Source organism: Xenopus laevis, chromosome 8S (genome assembly GCF_017654675.1).
Source record: "Xenopus laevis strain J_2021 chromosome 8S, Xenopus_laevis_v10.1, whole genome shotgun sequence".
Taxonomy (NCBI): Eukaryota; Metazoa; Chordata; class Amphibia; order Anura; family Pipidae; genus Xenopus; species Xenopus laevis.
This window is the reverse complement of record NC_054386.1, coordinates 37,262,700-37,283,004: the sequence shown is the minus strand read 5'-3', so window position 1 is coordinate 37,283,004 and position 20,305 is coordinate 37,262,700. Positions and strand designations below refer to the sequence as shown.

The following is a 20,305-nucleotide window of genomic DNA, read 5'->3' as shown; positions in this document are numbered from 1 at the left end:
GTGAGTAGAAAGAATGAGAATACTGGAGCCCTCTGTCCCCTTTACTTGTATAAGCTCTAGTTATAGTCCAATTTTTGAGTGCACTGTTCTTGAATCCAGCATTCTAACATGGAACCCTCTATTCGCATAACTCGCTGCTACATGAAATTGTTAGAGGATTCAGCATTTGGGCACATGTCTCACAAGCAGTTGGCAATTCCTGGCAAATTACTATATGCGGCAAATTGTCCCTAAATTGATCAGTAATTTGGGTTACACGATTATTGCTTGGAGGCATTATTAAACAGTGCTACAATGACACCATTGTCCATCCTTGAGCAAGGAAAATGCCTGGCTGATGTAACATACTATGTACCTTTGCCATAAGAAGGTTCATCTATGTAGTACTCAAAGCACCAGTATCTAAAAAGTTAAATTTTATTTTTTCCTGTACACGAGACAGTGCAGGAGGTCATTAATAAAGAATGGAAGGCCCCAGACCACAGAGCAGTCAAAGATAAAACAATGGATATACTGTATCCTTTCAGCCAAACTCATAGAGATAAATGGGAAACCATACCCAAAGTAGACGCCCCGATAGCTAAATTAGCTAAACGTGCAACTATACCTCTAGCAGATGGAACGGCGTTCAGAGATCCCATGGACAGGAAGGCAGAAAATCTTTTGAAAAGCTCTTTTGCGTCATCTACAGCAATGTTTAAATCGTCAATCTCAGCAGCATGCGTTGCGTGAACCATGACTGTTATAGGTTCAATAAAAGGTGTATACACACCCGACACCAGGACAGGGAATAAAACAGAATTTATACAGAAACACACCCGTTTATTGTAGAGCACGCAGATTAGGCATACAGGGATAGCTTACTTGGATGAGAGTATGATACAATATATAAATCCACACAGGAGAAAAGTCCACACAGGAGATAAATGAGTCCACACAGGAGATAAATCCACAGAGGTTATAAATGAGTCCACACAGGATAAAAATGAGTCCACACAGGATATAAGTCCACACAGGTTATGAATGAGTCCACACAGGATATAAGTCCACACAGGATATAAGTCCACACAGGTTATAAGGTTATACTCCCACAGCTGAACGGAACCGAAGCTCTAGTCCAGTACAGGAAAGATTCTGATTCTCTGTTCCCCCAGGCAGTGTATTTAGAATCCCCTCCAGCAGAATGGGGGGAGGGAGAGGAACAACACTGCCCTGATTGGCTGAGTCACATGAAACCTTGTCTCCTCTCACGTGCACAGAGGAGCTAGGGTGTGGGCCTTTTGTTCAGCTCACGTGCACGGCTCTCCTTTGGAGGGAAATTTCAGGAACAAAGGGCTAGAGCTGCAATAAAACTAGGAGGGAGTGCAGGGCCTGCCTTGGGAAATACTTTTAATACAGGGAAGGAGTTCTGTATTATAACAACCCCTCCCCCTACGGGAAGTATGAACCCAAGAGGAACCCACACGGGTTACTTGCTGAGTTCATGTAGAGTCATACCTACGTTTTGGTTTACTGATCTTCTTGCCTGGACAAGCCATCCGCATTTTGATGCTGTGTACCCCGTCTGTACTGAATTGTAAAGTTATATGGCTGGAGGGAGAGGCTCCACCTAAGTAAGCGCCCATTATCCCCAGCTACTCTGTTAAGCCAGATAAGGGGATTGTGATCAGTCATTACAGTAAATTCCCGGCCGTACAGGTATGGCTGGAACTTTTTGAGAGCCCAAACCAGAGCCAGACATTCTTTCTCTATGGTGGCATATGCCACCTCCCTAGGAAGAAGTTTTCGGCTGATGTAGGCCACAGGATGTTCCTCCCCCTTAGCATTCACCTGACTTAGGACTGCTCCCAGTCCAAAGGTGGAGGCATCTGTATGAACAAGAAATCGTCGTTTATAGTCCGGGGCAGCAAGAATGGGTGCGCTGGTCAGGGCTTGTTTAAGGGCTTGGAAGGCCTCCTCACAAACAGAAGTCCACAGCACGGCTCGTGGCATGCGCTTCCGGGTCAAGTCCGTCAGGGGTTTCGCTAAGGCACTAAAATTGGGAATAAACTTACGATAGTAACCAGCAGTACCCAGGAACGCTAACACCTGTTTTTTAGTCTGGGGAGTAGGCCAGTCACAAATAGCTTCCACCTTAGCTGGCTCAGGGCGTAACCGCCCCCCACCCACTCTGTGCCCTAGGTACTGAACCTCAGCCATCCCTATCTGACACTTGTCAGGCCTTATTGTCAGCCCTGCCCTCTCTATCTTTTCTAGGATTTTCTCTAAGTGTTGTAGGTGTTCTTCCCACGTATCGCTAAAAATGGCAATATCATCCAGATAGGCACAAGCAAATTCTTGACACTGCTCCAGCAGGCGGTCAACGAGTCTTTGAAACGTGGCGGGAGCATTTTTCATGCCAAATGGCATTACTAGGAACTCATAGAGCCCAAAGGGGGTTATAAATGCCGAACGTTCGCGGGCTGCCTGTGTGAGGGGGATCTGCCAATAACCTTTGCTTAGATCTAAGGTGGTCACATACTGGGCCCCTGCTAATCTGTCTAAAAGGTCATCAATACGTGGCATGGGATAAGCGTCACTAATTGTCTTGTCATTCAGTCTCCTGTAGTCTACACAGAAACGGGTGCTCCCATCTTTCTTAGGCACAAGGACAACTGGGGAGGACCAGGGGCTGTGGGAGGGCTGGATAACCCCTAATTGCTTCATATCCTCTAACTCTTTCCTCATGGTTTCTCTAACCGCTTCAGGTACCCGGTATGGGGCCTGCTGGATAGGAACCTGCCCTGGGGTCTCCACATGGTGGGTAATCAGAGGGGTGTGCCCAGGCTGGGTTGAGAACATTTGTGCTCGCTTGTTAAGGATACCCTGTAAGTCATGTTTCTGGGAATCATTTAAGTGATCCCTAAGTGGTAGTTGGTCAAGGGAACCCTTACACTGTGCAGATGCTAAAAGGTCAGGGAGGTCATCTTCCCCCGAGTCAAGTGATGGTGAATGGCATATGGCTAAGACTGGCAGGCCCCGCTCATAGTATGGTTTGAGCATGTTTACATGCACTGTCCGTTGCTTGCGCCCGCTGTGGTCCATGGTCACTACATAGGTAGTGTCATTTAACTTGCGTATAACCAGAAAGGGCCCCTCCCAAGAAGCCTGTAATTTATTCTGGGGGGCTGGGATGAGGACCAAGACTTGCTGTCCCTCAGTGTACTCTCTGAAACGAGCCTTCCGATCATACCAGGTCTTTTGACGGGTTTGTGCAGTTCGCATCTGATCCTGGGCAAGGGAGGTCAATCTGGTGAGTCTCTCCCTAAACTCAAGAACATATGGGATAATCGGGGTTCCGGTGTCTGCAATTTCACCTTCCCAGTGCTCTTTAAGTAGTTCAAGGGGGCCTCTTACCTTTCTGCCAAACAGTAACTCAAAAGGGGAGAACCCAGTGGATTGCTGGGGAACCTCACGGTATGCAAACAAAAGGTGAGGTAGGTATTTTTCCCAGTCAGGCTCAGTATCAGTAAATGACTTGAGCATGCTCTTTAGGGTCCCATTAAACCGTTCACAGAGGCCATTGGTCTGGGGATGATAAGGTGAGGTCCTTATGGCCCTGACTCCACATGAATGCCACAAACATTGAACAAGTTCAGACATAAACTGGGGGCCTTGATCAGAAAGGATCTCACTGGGAAATCCAACCCTTGTAAAAATAGTCACAAGGGCCTCAGCTACTCGGGGAGCTGTGATACTCGACAGAGCCACAGCTTCAGGGTACCTAGTGGCATAATCTACAACAGTGAGAATGAATCTCTTACCCCATCGGCTTGGCTTAGCAAGGGGCCCAATTATATCTACTGCAACCCGTTGAAACGGCTCATCCATAAGGGGCATATTCTGAAGGGGGGCTCGTGAACGGTCCCCATGTTTGCCCACTCTCTGACAGGTGTCACAGGTGCGACAGTAGTCAGACACCTCTCTGCTAACATCTGGCCAGTAAAAGGTCTGGGTTAATCGACTCCTGGTACGATCTACCCCCTGGTGACCAGCTAAGGGGATATCATGGGCAATCTGTAGCAAACAGAGTCTGTAAGCACGGGGTACAACTAGCTGCTTTGTTGGAGGCAATAATGGCCCCCGTTTGGGGTTCTCAGTCACGCGATATAACAGACCCTTTTCCCACACTATACGGTCCCCATCTCTCCCTACCTGTCCAGATTCAGCACGTGCTCTCATACCTACTAATGACATGTCAGTCTGTAGGGCCTGCTTAAACTGGTCAGTGTCCCAAGTCAATGTCAGGTTAGGGTGCATGTTACTTACCGGCTGGGAGATCTGTGGGTGAACTGGAGCAGGTTCAGTGCTGTCTTGGTGGGAGTCTCCAGTCTGGTGAATATGGCTGGCTTGACTACGTGTAACAGCTCCGACAAAGCGACTTTCCATGGTGCCCAGGTCATTACCTAAGAGCACATCAGCGGGTAGGCCCTCCATAACTCCTATCCAACAGATCTTCTCCCCACAGCCATAGTCCAGATGGACAGCAGCTTTTGGAATATATTTTAGTTCTCCCCTGGCAACCACGATTAGGATACCAGGCCCAGGGTGTATGGCTTCAGGTCTTACCACCCGGGGCTCAGCAATGGTTAGGAAGGCTCCAGAGTCCCGGAACCCAGTGATGCGACACCCATCAAGAAGGACATCCTGAAGATGGCGTTGTCTTTGCTCAGGGTAGCTTTGGTGCACTTTATGGATGCCATAAACTCCCCTGGGGGTCACAGAAAGGGTTGTTGTAGAGGACCATTCCTCTGGGGAGGTGGGCATTTCCTCTGACCATTCTGGATCCACCTCAATGTAGTTAACTGTGTGGGGTTTCACCGATTGTACCTCACTTCTGGCCTTAGGACAGAAATGCTGTGTGTGACCTGGTTGTCGGCATAAATAGCAGAGCCGATCCTGGGACCTGTTGACATGCCGAGGCTGTGTAGTAGGAGGTGGATTTGGCCCAGAGTTCGAGAAGAACCGCTGCCGAGGGACACCAGAAGGTTGGAGTGTGAATTGAGGCCTGGCCCCTTGTGAAGTCATTGCTGGGGCACTTTGTCTTGGTGACTGCTCTAGAAGCCTTTTCCACTGTGGCTTGATTAAGAGAGCCTCATCTGCTAGAGCTGTAGCACCATCAAGAGTGGAGGGCTTGCGTTCTTTCACCCACTCTGTAATTTCTCTAGGGCAGGTGAGGTAGAACTGCTCCTTCAAAATCAGCTGAATAATTTCCTCTGCTGATTCAGCCAGTTCACCCTGTAGCCACCTACGGCAGGCCTGAGATATTCTCTGCCCATATCTTTTAAATGACTCAGCCAGGGAGCATCGTGCCTCCCGGAAGCGTATTCGATAGGACTCTGGGGTAACTGCATAGTGGGCCAGGATAGTTTGCTTTATGGCATGGTAGTCCATTTTTAGTTCTGGTGCCATGTCCCTATAAGTCTCTGCTGCATGCCCAGTAAGCAGAGAGGACAGAAGCCGCACTTGGTCCTGCTCTAGTGCCCCTTCTAACATGCACTGGTGCTCAAAGTCCCTGAAAAATCCATCTACATCTCCCATACTGTCGTCAAAGGCTTTGAACTCCTTCCTAGAGATTCTAGGCACATAATTCTGAGGCACAGTTTGGTTCATTCGGACTTGGGCTTCAGCACGACTGAGAGCCATTTGTTCCACATACAACTGTCTGGCTTCGTTTATAGCATTCCTACGATCCTCAAGGGTGGCGTCTGGACCCAGTATTCGAATTGTTTCCTCTGCCCAGGCAGCCCAGGGGCATGTATTTGTGGGGTTAACTGCTTGTGGCAAATGATTCCTTTGGTCTGGCTGTCTGATGTTCTCCTCTTGAACAGCCTGTACTAGTCGTTCAACTAGCTCATCTCTTGGTACCCCTGCATAATTGAGGCCCAAAATGCGTGCTCTTTGCTGCAAGTCTTGCACTCGCCAATGCATGTAATCTTCCCTGGATGCCATGATTACTTTGGGGATGTGCTTTGCCCTTGTCCTGGATCCCACCGCTGCCACCAGTGTTATAGGTTCAATAAAAGGTGTATACACACCCGACACCAGGACAGGGAATAAAACAGAATTTATACAGAAACACACCCGTTTATTGTAGAGCACGCAGATTAGGCATACAGGGATAGCTTACTTGGATGAGAGTATGATACAATATATAAATCCACACAGGAGAAAAGTCCACACAGGAGATAAATGAGTCCACACAGGAGATAAATCCACAGAGGTTATAAATGAGTCCACACAGGATAAAAATGAGTCCACACAGGATATAAGTCCACACAGGATATAAGTCCACACAGGTTATGAATGAGTCCACACAGGATATAAGTCCACACAGGATATAAGTCCACACAGGTTATAAGGTTATACTCCCACAGCTGAACGGAACCGAAGCTCTAGTCCAGTACAGGAAAGATTCTGATTCTCTGTTCCCCCAGGCAGTGTATTTAGAATCCCCTCCAGCAGAATGGGGGGAGGGAGAGGAACAACACTGCCCTGATTGGCTGAGTCACATGAAACCTTGTCTCCTCTCACGTGCACAGAGGAGCTAGGGTGTGGGCCTTTTGTTCAGCTCACGTGCACGGCTCTCCTTTGGAGGGAAATTTCAGGAACAAAGGGCTAGAGCTGCAATAAAACTAGGAGGGAGTGCAGGGCCTGCCTTGGGAAATACTTTTAATACAGGGAAGGAGTTCTGTATTATAACAATGACGCTATCTGGAAGAAGCATTATCAGGCTGTTCTGAGGATTCTTTTGATATGCACGGTCATCTTTCAAAAGTGCTTAATGCAGCACACTTTTTATATGATGCCTCTATGGACACACTTCAATTACAGGCCAGGGCCTCGGCCTTTTCAGTAGGTGCCAGAAGGGCACTATGGCTCAAGTCTTGGAGTGCGGATCCAGCCTCCTAGAAAAATTTAGTTACTCTACCATTTTCGGGGGCTTCGGACCGGAACTAGATACTCTGATAAATAAGATCACGGGAGGAAAAAGCAACTTTTTACCTCAAGACAAAAAATCCAGACCTCCAAACACACAGTCAAGAAGACCATATAGGTCATCGAATTTTGGGAGACCTTCCCCACAACATTCCAGACAACAAACATGCTCAAACCAACCCAAGGGTAATTTTCGTCCCGTCAAGAAGCCCTCGTGGAACTTTCAGAAACGCACTCCCAGGGGAACACCAGACAAGACACAGGAAGCATGAAGGGGCAGCCACACCCGATCTTACGGAGGCGATAGGGGGGGCGCCTCTTAAAGTTCAGGGAAACCTGGCTAACCACAACTTCGGACCCTGGGTCCACAACATAATTTCAATGGGCTACAAGCTTCAATTTCAGAGACCACCCCCCCCCAACGATTCATTCGGTCAACCTTGCCATCCCTACCAAGCAAAAAGAGAGCTTTGAACTTGGCAATTCAAACTATGCTCAAAGCCAAGTCCATAATAACTGTTCCCACAGAACAATGTGGTCTAGGGTTTTATTGAAACCTTTTTCTAATACCCAAAAAAGATGGTTCACCGTGTCTTGTACTAGATCTAAAATTTCTGAACAAGTTTCTTCATGTTCCCTTGTTCAAGATGGAATCACTGAGGTCCGTGATTGTAAACGTGGAACAAGGAGATTTTTTCACTACCATAGACCTAAAGGACGCTTATCTACACGTGCCAATTCATGTAGACTCTCAACAGTATCTACGCTTTACAGTTCAGGGTTTCCACTACAAGTTTCAAGCACTTATTTTTTTGGGAGTCAAGTACGACTCTCGGCAGCATAAGGTTTTTCTAACTACTCAAAAACATCTCAAGCTTCAAGCTGCGGCAAGGCACGCAATCTCCCTAAGGTTGATCTCGGCCAGGGACTGCATGCGTCTACTAGGACTCATGACCTCAGCCATAGAGGTCGTACCGTTCGCTCAAGCACACTTGAGGAACCTCCAGCTAAACTTTCTCCAAAAATGGCGCGGAGATTACAACAATTTAGACTATTCAATTTTTTTCTCAGGCGCAACCAAAACTTATCTTCAGTGGTGGATTCAAAGAGACAACATCATGAAAGCTGGCACTAATCACCTCAGACGCCAGTCTCACAGGTTGGGGAGGCGTATTCGACCACAGGTCTGTACAAGGTCGGTGGTCACAGACACAAACCTCACTTCACATAAATATGCTAGAGCTACCGGCGATTTACTTAGCGCTAAGATACTGGTCAGATCTACTAAAAGGATCCCCATAAAAGTCAGATCGGACAACGCGACAGTGGTGGCGTATATAAACCACCAGGGAGGCACTCACAGCAGAGCAGCCTGGAAAGAAGTGTACCACATTCTACTATGGGCAGAAAACAATTCTTGCAGACTAGCGGTCATTTACATTCCAGGTCAGCTGAATTGGGAAGCAAATTTCCTAAGCCGAGTGAACACTACACAAGGAAGTGTTTCAACAGCTTACAATCAGGTGGGGGACCCCACAGATAGACCTGATGGCCAGCAAGTTCTATCACCAAATACCGGACTATTGTTCCAGATATCACGACCCAGAAGCATGTCAGTAGATGCAATGACAACAGCTTGGGACTTTCAGCCCGTCTACATTTTTCCGCCCATACCAATGATTCACCCTGTTCCCCGACGTCTGTCTGTTTCAAACGACAGCGATAGTAATAGCACCCTTTTGGCCCAGGAGAGCATGGTTTTCAGATCTAAAGAGACTATCAATCGCTCCCCTGTGGCCACTTCCTCAAAGGCCAGACTTGCTTCAGCAGGGCCCCTGTTGGCACCCATCATTGGAGAGATTATCCCGGATGGCTTGGCTATTGAAAGCTCCATATGGAAGAATAAGGGGTTCTCAGACCAAGTAACCACCACCATGTTAAGAGCACGCAAACCAACAACAAGCTCTACCTATCGCCACATATGGTCATGCTAGATTCACTGGTGTAAACAGAGAAACTCTGATAATCAAAAGTGCACAGTTCCTCTTATCCTAGAATTCCTTCAGGATAGCATGGATAGAGGATTGGGAGTCAATTCACTTAAAGTCCAGATCTCAGCGTTGTCCGTATTCTTTCAATTACAGATATCGTCGTTTCTAGATGTCAGGACTTTTATCCAAGCAGCCAGTCATATCAGACTGCCATATAAACATCCACTGCCCCCATGGAATTTGAATTTCATCCTACAAGTGCTGCAGGGATGCCCTTTTGAACCTACAGATCTGAAGTTTCTTACTTGGAAGGTTGCCTTTTTAATAGCTATCTCATCAGTGAGACGAGTTTCAGAAATTGGGGGTCTAAGCTGTAAACCGCCATTGTGTCTTCTTTTATTTGTAATTTAAAATTTTTATTGACCTTCATTTCCAAAGAAAGATAACCGGTACAGCATTGGTGCAAAAAAGTATGCAAGTGATAGTAACAGGTGCTTCATAACAGAATATAACTGTTCAATTAGCTCAATCAACACATATGTACCATATCATGAAGATAAACATTGCAACAACGAGAAAATGAATCCTCATGGAAATGAAAGGAATTTAGTAGAAAGGGAAACAGAGAAAAAGAAAAAGAAAACGGAAAGTAGAAAAATAGACAGGTCTGACTAGATCTGGGAAGGTAGGAAAGTCAGATCAGTGCACAATACCTCGAAGTTGCAAAGTCTCCAGGTGTTGAGCCCACGGGTACCACTCCAGTTCCCCCTCATAACTTCTATCCTGAAGTCTGTTCCGTATGGATTCCATCACCCTAATCCAATTCACTTTTGATATCAGAATTTGTAGGCTCGGAAGTGTAGGTTTCTTCCAATTTGCCGCCAATAATGATCTTGCTGCTGTCAGGATATGAGTAGCTAATGTACGGGTTTGTTTCAAGCGTATGGCCCTAATCTTCATTCCCAAGAGAAAAGTGTGTGGGGAGGGCTGTATAACGCAATGTAGAACATCAGAGAGCAAAGTTGCCACCATCTTCCAAAACACCTGAGCTACTGTACAGGTCCACCAGGTGTGCAGGAAGGAGCCCCTCTCCCCACAGCCTCTAAAGCATTGCGAGTGATCCGGGTTACCGCTTAGTGTAGCAATACGCGTGGGGGTGTAGTACCAGCGAAATATTATTTTATAGGCTCTCTCACTAGAGGCTGCACATATTGAAGTTCGTTTGGCTGTGTCCCAGATTTCCAACCAAGACTTGTCAGAAATCGCAAGGTCTAAATCCTGTTCCCACTTTTGCATATAAGGCTGACGTGTGTCTGTGTTGTCAGTCGCGAGGCTCATATACAGAAGTGAGATAAGGTGTGTTGGGTATGTGCGGCTGCGACACAGCTTCTCAAAATAGGTAAGGGTGGAAGACGTTTGGGACTTGCAAGCAGTGATCACGTAATGCCGAATCTGCAAATAGCGATGGGGAATACTATATTCGTCCCTAAGTTGTTGAAAAGATTTAACAGTCCCTCCAGTGACGAAGTCTAATAGGGTTGTCAGATTCGCAGATATCCATACTCGAAACTCTATGGGAGAGCCACCTGGGGGGAAGTCCTTATTGTGAAAAATAGTTCTGTATAGTGTGGTAGTGTTGCTCAATCTCATCTTGAACGCTACAGAGTCCCAAAGATCTAATGCTTGCTGTGACGGGGGGAGGAGGTGTGGGAGAGAGACCCTAGCTGACTTAGGGATCCAAAATAAATGGGCGAGTTGTAATGGGGCCGAATAGTGATTTTCAATGGATTGCCAGGGTTCCTCAGTTGGTGCATGAATATGAACCATCGCTTCCAACCGACTTGCAAGGTAATATCTGTATAGATGGGGTACTCCCAAGCCTCCCAATGATTTCGGTTTTGTCATGATTGCGGCCTTAATTCTGGGTTTCTTGCCCTCCCAAATGAAGTTCGATACAGCTTTTTGAAGTGAGAAAGCTACTGATTCGGGGAAGTGTATTGGTAATGTTCTAAAGAGGTATAGTATCCTAGGTAATAGCGTCATTTTAATGGCCGCTATCCTACCAAACCAGGAGAGGTGATATGAGTGCCATTTGTCCAGATCTCTCTTGAGAGTATCGATTAGTTTGGGGTAATTAGCCTTGTACAGGGTGTCATAGGAAGGAGTAAGGAATACTCCGAGATACTCCAATGAGTCTGTCTCCCATCTATAGTCAAAGTTAAGTTGTAATAATTTAAGTTCTGGCTTGGACATATGAAGTGGCAATGCGTGTGATTTGGTAGGGTTTATTTTGTATCCCGAAATGAGTTGGAACTGAGTTAGAGTCTGTAATAAGTTTGGAAGCGTGGTTTGGGGGGCTGTCAACGTAAGGATGATATCATCGGCAAAAAGGCTGATTTTATGTTCCATTTCTCCGGGTCATATACCCTTAATATTGGGGTTATGTCTAATGGCGTGAGCTAACGGTTCCAGGGATAGAGCAAATATCAGGGGGGACATGGGGCAGCCCTGGCGAGTCCCTCTTTTGATGGCAAAACGGTCGGAAAGAAGTCCCATGCTAAGAACCTGAGCCGAGGGCGTGGTGTAAAGCTGTTTAATCCCTGTAAGGAATGGTGTCGGAATCTGCAATTTGCTGAGCACCGCAAACATATATCTCCAGTCCAATCTGTCGAACGCTTTTTGGGCATCCAACGACAAAAGCAGGGAGGAGGTGTTTTGTTTAGGTGCACGACAAATCAGGTCTATGGTTTTACGAATGTTATCTGCCGCTTGGCGACCAGGTACGAAACCCACTTGATCGTGGTGTATAAGGTGGGGAAGAATTACAGATAATCTGTTAGCCAGTATTTTCGCAAACAGTTTAATATCGGTATTGATAAGCGATATAGGTCTGTAGCTATCGCAATTGACTGGGTCTTTGCCAGGTTTTAGTTTCATAACTATGGTGGCTGCATGTGTTGCGTCGGGGGAGAGCCCTCAAGAAAGGATTGGAAAAGCTCTCTCAAAAATGGGGTCAACTGATTTACAAAGGACTTATAATATTTAGCCGTATAACCGCCTGGGCCAGGCGCTTTGCCAGATTTGGAGTCTTTGATCACCCTCTCTATCTCCTCCCTGGTTATTGGTTCTGTGAGCAGCTCCCTATCCTCTTTTGTGATGGTGGGGGGGATCCATTGTTTCATGATATCCGACTCTAGTGCCTGGGACGCCTTAGGAGCTTTATCTGCAGCATACAAGTCCGCATAAAAAGCCCGGAATGAGTGGAGAATTTGCTTAGTATCCCTAGTTATCGTCCCTGTAGGGGTACGTATTGCATGTATGGTCTGAGAGGTGTGTAAAGCCTTCAGTTTGCGGGCTAGCAACGTGTGTGGTTTATTCGCATATTCGTAGTACAAGTGTTTAGTCTTTCTCATAGCATAGGCCGCCTTATCGGAGAGGACTTGAATCAGTTGAGTTCTTGTGTCCTGAATGTCCTTGTAAGAGGCGGGGGACGGATTCTGTTTATGGGCGATGGCTAAATCGTGCAGCCTCTGTGAGAGTTGCTGGGTTTTCGCCTCCCTACTTTTTTTCCATATCGCAGCGTGTTTAATGAGTATGCCCCGGATCACAGCTTTATGGGCATCCCACCTGACCGCAACTGAGGTATCTTCTAGGGTATTCGCGATGAAATAATCTTTCAGGGAAGAGGAGACCGCAGCACAAATCACTTTGTCCAAAAGCAGGGACTCATTCAGTCTCCAACATCCATGCCCCCTGACCGCATCCCAATTGGCGAAAACAGTTTCCACCATGCCGTGATCAGACCAGGTAATATCATGAATCGTAGCAGTACATACGTAATCCACAAGTGTGGCTTTAGTGAAGATAAAGTCAATTCTGGAGTAGGAGGCATGGACGGAGGAGTAATATGAATAATCCCTATCAATTGGATGTTTCTCTCTCCAGACATCCACTAAGTGTTCTGCAGTGAGACACCGTGTTAGGTATGTGGAGTCCCGAATTTGAGCATTGGGGGGTATTACCCGCCTGCACACCCTGAGACCTATCCAGATTATTATTCAATGTTGTATTAAAATCACCCCCTACAATCAATCTACCCTCCGAAAGCTGTGCTAGTTTGTTGAAAAACTTTTTAAAGAAAGCTGGTTTGGAGGAATTAGGGGCATAGACTGATGCTAGCGTGGTAAGATGGTTTTGTAGGAGGCCTGTCCGCCATTGTGTCTTCTGAATCCCACCTCAACCAAGAAATTGTCCTCCCTTCATTCTGTCCAAAACCAACATCAGAAATTGAAAGACGCTTACACACTCTAGATGTGGTTAGAATACTCAAATTCTATTTGCATAGGATGGAAAGCATCAGAAAAACAGAAGCTCTTTTTGTTCTCTATGGTCCACACGGTAAGGGGAACAAAGCTTCAAAGATGTCCATTGCCAGATGGATCAAAGACTTAATACTGTACATTTACAAACTCAAAGGTCTACCCACGCCTTTAAAGGCAAGCTTCCATGGAACAAATTTGTAAGGCGGGCTACCTGGTCGTCTTTGCACACATTCGCAAAGTTCTATAAGTTCAACGTTTATGTTTCAGCAGATGCCAGTTTTGGCAGAAAGGTTCTACAAACAGTTATTAACAAGTAAAGGACTTTCGCACATGTTAGTGCCTTTCAACTTGTTTTCAGTCTCCTCTTAATTACTTATCTTTTCCCCCCCTTTCATTGAGCTTTGGGACTAACCCACTAGTGCCCTGTGCTGCCTAGGGACGACCAAGAAAAGGGTATTTGTTATCATACTTACCGATAAATCTTTCTCCTAGTCCCGTACAGGCAGTACAGGGAGTTTCCCACCCTTATTCTTCACTGTTCTATACTACTTATAAGCTGTGCTAGTCGAAACTGAAGTAGGCGGGGTTAATACAGGGAAGAGGAGGATCCCTCAGAGGGATTGAAAGTTTAGTTCCATCCTGCCTCCTAAAGGGAATGGTGTATTAACCCACTAGTGCCCTGTGCTGCCTGTACGGGACCCCGAGAAAGAGGTTTATCGGTAAGTATGATAACAAATCCTCTTATATTCTATATACTTCGTGGTCTGTTGTAATCGGAGTGTAGTCCCTCCAGTCTGCTGCATTTGTTATTAATGCTTCTGAAGATAATCCACCAATTCCCTACTCTTGGGGGGAAAAAATTAAGTTTGTGTAACTCGTGAATGAAATGTGTTTTCTGTTTTCAGATACATAGTGTTTGAGGGAGAAGAAGGGCAGGATGCAGGTGGGCTGCTTCGTGAGTGGTACATGATTATCTCCAGGGAGATGTTCAATCCAATGTATGCTCTCTTCCGCACTTCCCCTGGTGACCGGGTCACCTACACTATTAATCCTTCCTCCCACTGTAACCCTAACCACCTCAGTTACTTCAAGTTCGTTGGTCGGATAGTGGCCAAAGCTGTGTATGACAACCGGCTACTGGAGTGCTACTTCACTAGGTCCTTCTATAAGCATATACTGGGCAAGTCTGTCAGGTAAGAACAAGCAGCTTTTATTGTTGCCATTCTGCAGAATTAGGGCTTTTGTGTCTAGCGAAGTCCTTGAGAATAGTAGAATACAGATTCTCTGGTTCATCTACTTACAGATACACTGACATGGAGAGTGAAGATTATCACTTCTATCAAGGTCTGGTATACTTGCTTGAAAATGATGTCTCCACACTGGGATACGATCTGACTTTCAGCACTGAGGTATACAAGTTCTGGCTGAAATAATATGCTAAAGATACAAAGACAAGTGAAACAGATATTTGTAACTTTCAATCCCAACCACACACCTCAAAGCAAACATTTCAGTGTAATACATGCACCAAGTGTCTAAACTGTTAAGACATAACTTTTAATATAGTATATTTAAAATAAGAGCGCTCATGGAAACACATTCAATGCCGTAGCCAAAGAGCTGCAGTGCTGGACACGTGTCCTTAAAAAACAAACAATTAAAAACTGCATATGGTGGAACGGTGGTGCCGACAACAAAAGTCAAAATAAATGGCACCTTTCCAGGAGTTAACTACTAGAGCAGCCTTAGTGCATAGCTACCCGCTCCCACCCTTCCATTTGTGCCCAACGAGTGCAAAGAAACCTGCCTATCTACGTAGGGACAGAGTGGAAGCTAGGCTAACCACCGTCCACCTATGCCGCCCAACGGGCTGCACCGACTAAGTCGGTGAAACGCGTTGGGTGGCATAGGTGGACGGTGGTTAGCCTAGCTTCCACCCTGTCCCTATGTAGATAGGCAGGTTTCTTTGCACTCGTTGGGCACAAATGGAAGGGTGGGAGCGGATAGCTATGCACTAAGGCTGCTCTAGTAGTTAACTCCTGGAAAGGTGCCATTTATTTTGACTTTTGTTGTCGGCACCACCGTTCCACCATATGCAGTTTTTAATTGTTTGTATTTTAAGGACACGTGTCCAGCACTGCAGCTCTTTGGCTACGGCAGTGAATGTGTTTCCATGAGCGCTCTTATTTTAAATATACTATATTAAAAGTTATGTCTTAACAGTTTAGACACTTGGTGCATGTATTACATTGAACTTGTTTGCTTTGAGGTGTGTGGTTGGGATTGAAAGTTACAAGTATAGGTTTCACTTCATTGTATCTTTAGTTATATTTATACAAACTTGCAGTGTAGTTACATGTCTCTAATTAGCAAATTAGCTCCCATTCGAAACATTATTGAAATAATATGCTATTGATATTCTGCAGAAGAATAATGAACTTGAACAGCAATGTAATTGCACAGCAACTAGGCTAATTGGCTAGGCCCATACTACTGCCAAAATGTTTTAGGCAGCTTCAGGCTGTTGGGCTCTTGTGAAAAAGCTTATTGGCTGCTTAGAAACTGAACATTGCAGCTGAGATTTCAATTTATGTTCACTGGGCACACCTGGTATGATTGTAGAGTCATTCTTGGCTAAAGCACCAAGAGCATACAAATAATGCCAGGAACCCAAAGACTCAATTGATTTCAGTTTGCTTTGTCATGTGACTGTAGGCCATTACAGCATATGGTAGCCAGGTTCTGATTCTTCAGTTAGCAGTTGTGGGCTTCTCAAAGAATCCTGGGGTTAATAGCCAAGTCTGCTGGGAGTAGTCCATTTATATAGGATTGTTAGAATTTGTATAATGATCACCGCTCATTTGTTTCTCTCTTCCTCTGTAGCTAGGCAGGTATTATACAGGCATAGCCGATAAAACACCTGCCGGGGCCGTTATTACAAATTTACCGGCAATGTAGCTGCCGGTAAATTTGTAATACGGCAGCTACATTGCCGGTAAATTTGTAATACCCCTAAAAATGGCCCTTGGCCTGCCCCCAATCCAATTAGAACGTAGCTTTTTCGCTGCCTTCTGCCCATCGCGTGCCGTGGCTTCACCCCCTTTGATGTCACGGTCCGCCACTTTTGTTCCTGCCCCCACCACTGCCCGGTGAAAATTTTGTAAAAAGGTGGCAACCCTTTCTGTAGCTTAAAGAAAATACTGTATATAGCTTAACTGAAAATCCCACCCAGACTTGTAGGCTGTAATGAATACAATGTGCTGCAGGTTTTACTCTGGGCTAAAAATTATCATTATCTTTAAAAATGCCCCCTTTATTGGGGATTTTTATAGATCTCATGTTTCAAATTACGAGTGGGTGTGTCCTAACTGTCCCTGCCAGAAGCACAGTTGAAGGGGGATAGCCAATAAAAGCAGTACAGTGATTGGTTCTTATACTACAGTATAGAGAGCATTGCACCCCTGCACTGCCTGAGAAACAAGGCAGCAGGAAGTAAAAGCAGATAAAGGATTCTTTATATATTTAGATGATGATAATGCATTGGGACTTGGTTTTCCACACTATCTCCTATATATAATATCATCTATGTACTTTTTTACAGGTTCAAGAATTTGGTGTTTGTGAAGTCCGCGACCTTAAACCAAATGGTGCAAACATTCTGGTAACAGAAGAAAACAAAAAGGAGTATGTTCATCTTGTGTGCCAGATGAAAATGACAGGTATCACAACTGTAATGATGTTAATGCAATATACATTGTTAGCTGTTAAACAATGTAAGCTTTCTGTTATCCAGAAAGTTCCAAATTACGGAAAGGCCGTCTCCTATAGACTCCGTTATAATCAAATAATCCAAATTTTTAAAAATGATTTTTTTTTTCTGTGTAATAATAAAACCGTAGCTTGTACTTGATCCAAACTAAGATATAATTAATCCTTATTGGAAGCAACATCAGCCTATTGGGTTTATTTAATGTTGACATGATTTTCGAGTAGACTTAAGGTATGTAGATCCAAATTACAGAAGATACATTATCTGGAAAGCCCCAGGTCCCGAGCATTCTGGATAATAGGTCCCATACCTGTATTTTACTTTCTTTTTATGCAGCTGGGCTCAACATTTCTCATTTCCACAGGTGCAATACGCAAGCAATTGGCTGCCTTCCTTGAGGGATTTTATGAGATAATCCCCAAACGTCTCATCTCCATCTTTACTGAGCAGGAATTGGAACTGCTTATCTCTGGCCTCCCCACTATAGATATTGATGACCTAAAATCAAACACTGAGTATCACAAGTACCAGTCTAACTCTATCCAGGTGAGGTGACAATAGGGAACACTTATAGGGAACACTTTGATAAATCTCCCTAATGCATCTTCTTCCTTCTATCCATTTCCTTCTGGTGTAATGTTAAGCAGTAACCATGTACATGTTCCTTTCCCTCACAGATTCAGTGGTTCTGGAGAGCGTTGCGCTCATTTGATCAGGCTGACCGGGCAAAGTTCCTTCAGTTTGTTACTGGGACTTCAAAGGTTCCACTACAGGGTTTTGCTGCGCTAGAAGGAATGAATGGCATCCAAAAATTCCAAATTCACAGAGATGACAGATCTACAGACAGGCTGCCTTCTGCACACACATGGTAAGTAATAACACAGGCTCAGTCTAAAGCAATGCTGAGTGATATTTTCCCATGGTGCCTGTTAACATAGTGTATGGGACTCTGCCTGAACCTCTGAGCACCTCTTTCACAACGACTCTTCCTGTGAAAAGGGCAGGGGATAACTGCACAGAAACAGTTATGTCTTGTCCAATTAAGGGAGTAAAGAAGCAGGTTAATGTAAGTGGCACAATTTTCACTTTTTCTGTTCTTCAGCTTCAACCAGTTGGACCTTCCAGCTTATGAGAGTTACGAGAAGCTACGTCACATGCTGCTGTTAGCCATTCAGGAGTGCTCTGAGGGCTTTGGCCTTGCCTAGAGATGGCCTGCTGTTTTCTACTGTTGGACTGATCTGGGAGAAAAAGCAAAACAAAGCCATGCATCTGTCTCGCTCACCCTACTGGCTTCTACAAGAGGGACTTGCCTTCTAAAGCTGCCGTCTGTCTCCGTTCCCTTCCGACGGCGAACTGGTTGTGCCGAGACTTGACAACACTGATCTGAGGGATGTAGGCAATGGGAGGAGCAGGGGGGAAATTATATATAAGTATATAAATATATTTTTTTCTGTTTTGCTTTTCTTCATTTTTGCTTATGGGTGAGTTACGATGCGCTGACTTTACCCATGAAAGCTCAAAGTGCAGGAGGGAGAGAATCAAATGTTGAAGAAACTTGTGTCAGAAAGCAGAGATTCATTGGAGAACTGAAACAACAGAGCACTCTTTATGAAACAGCCACTATTCCCAACGCATTTTTGTTTTTCCAGTTTCAAATACAGTTCTGAGGTGTTTACCTGTAAATAAACCACTGAACCGAAAATACCCAATCAATACAGTTTTTCTTTTTTTTTCTTTTTTTTTTTGCCCTGTTTGGCAGTTTGGCTGTGATGGTAAAATGCACCGGGAGGGTTAAAGCTACAGTTGGGCAATACAAGTGGTATATGCAGAATACCTAATGACTTGCAGAAATTACTTTGCAGTTGTGTTTTCCCATGTCTTATCAGAGAGGTTGCATTGTTTGGGTGTTCATTTTTTATGCAAATGGGAAATATATGTGCATTGAAATGTAAAGCAAAATGTACAAAAAATCACTTTAGCCAAGTTTTTTCTTGTTTTTTGTTTTTTTACCCCCCTCCCCCCAATCCTTATATTTATTTAGACCCCCTTAAACATTTTCCCCCCCTTCTAAATGATTTCAGGTTTGAATTGCTAGGATTTTCTGTTTTGGAAGTTTTTGGAATTTCTCTTAAAAACTGAAATAAAAAAGAAAAAGCTAAGACCAGAGACGACATTGATGATTGATGGCTGTTCCGCCAGTTTCCCTTTACCAAAGTCCGGCTTTGTCTGTTGATGTTGTTAATAAGTAGGGGAAGCTTGGAGGCAAGTTTGGGCAGTACCAAAAGGTCACCAAAGTTTGAAACAGGTTTTCTCAAACTCTGAGGTTCACTTGCAGATAGTTGCACTAGTGATGCTGGAATGGGTCCCCTGCTCCAAATACCTGGCAGCATTTCAATTGGATGAAGCTTGGCTGTTGCCTTGGAAAACCATATGAAGCTGTAGCAAAAAAAAAAAAAACAGGGCGTTTGAGCACCCCTTCTCTTAACCCCTTCCCTGCCAGCCGATTTGTCCTAAATGCGAACATCAACTGCCAAGCAGTTTTAAGATATTTTGTACTCTTTCACTTTAAGGACCTTTCCTGGCGGGGGGGTCTTTTAGTTTACCCAGTGAAACAATATATTGGGGTTTTTTTCAGCACAACCTGAGCTTTCAAAATATGCTAGAGTTTTCTACTTCTGTAAAAACATATAGGCTTCTAAGTGTCTAATAAAATGAAAATAAATTATGTTTCACATAGCACAATCACATAGATCAGATTTATGTACGAGAACACAGCCGATTTGGAAAGTTCTATGTCTCCTAAACGCGCCAAACAAGATGTATATAGTTTAATATACATTAGGGATTCACCGAATCCACTATTTTGGATTCGGCCGAACCCACGAATCCTTTGCGAAAGATTCAGCCTGAATTGGAATCCTAATTTGCATATGCAAATTAGAGGTGGGAAGGGAAAACATTTTTTACTCCCTTGTTTTGTGACAAAAAGTCACACAATTTCCCTCTCCGTCCCTAATTTGCCTATGCAAATTCGGATTCGGTTCGGCCAATCAGAAGGATTCGGCCATAGCCTGAATCCAGGATTCAGTGCATCCCTAAGTAGGTTTACCCTAGAAAACTACGCATTATTAGAAAGAACAGATTCTGGAGAATCAAAAATGGGTAACCATAGATCTATGTACGCCAAACTACCAAGTTGCAATTCTTTCCTAAAGTTATAATTTTTTATAGAAATTGGAAGCTTT

General features: G+C 44.8%; 2 protein-coding genes across 12 annotated transcripts in view; both read left to right on the top strand.

The window, feature by feature from the left end:
* The window catches only part of LOC108699996 (E3 ubiquitin-protein ligase HUWE1-like), a 159,206-nt gene extending 139,987 nt beyond the window's left edge, over nt 1–19,219 (top strand). For all 11 annotated transcript variants that reach the window (XM_041574909.1, XM_041574913.1, XM_041574912.1 and 8 more), the window contains 6 exons: nt 14,197–14,484; nt 14,595–14,700; nt 16,893–17,010; nt 17,425–17,606; nt 17,738–17,928; nt 18,163–19,219. In XM_041574909.1, coding sequence (XP_041430843.1) covers nt 14,197–14,484; nt 14,595–14,700; nt 16,893–17,010; nt 17,425–17,606; nt 17,738–17,928; nt 18,163–18,265 — 988 coding nt within the window. In that variant the 3' untranslated portion in view covers nt 18,266–19,219. The remainder of the gene's footprint in view (nt 1–14,196; nt 14,485–14,594; nt 14,701–16,892; nt 17,011–17,424; nt 17,607–17,737; nt 17,929–18,162) is intronic.
* Nucleotides 7–14,185, top strand: LOC108699997. The gene is made up of 2 exons (XM_041574918.1): nt 7–748; nt 6,054–14,185. Exon 2 carries the CDS (start codon nt 7,626–7,628, stop codon nt 8,970–8,972), a length of 1,347 nt encoding a protein of 448 aa, XP_041430852.1. The 5' UTR covers nt 7–748; nt 6,054–7,625; the 3' UTR covers nt 8,973–14,185.
* Nucleotides 19,220–20,305: the final 1,086 nt, after the last annotated feature.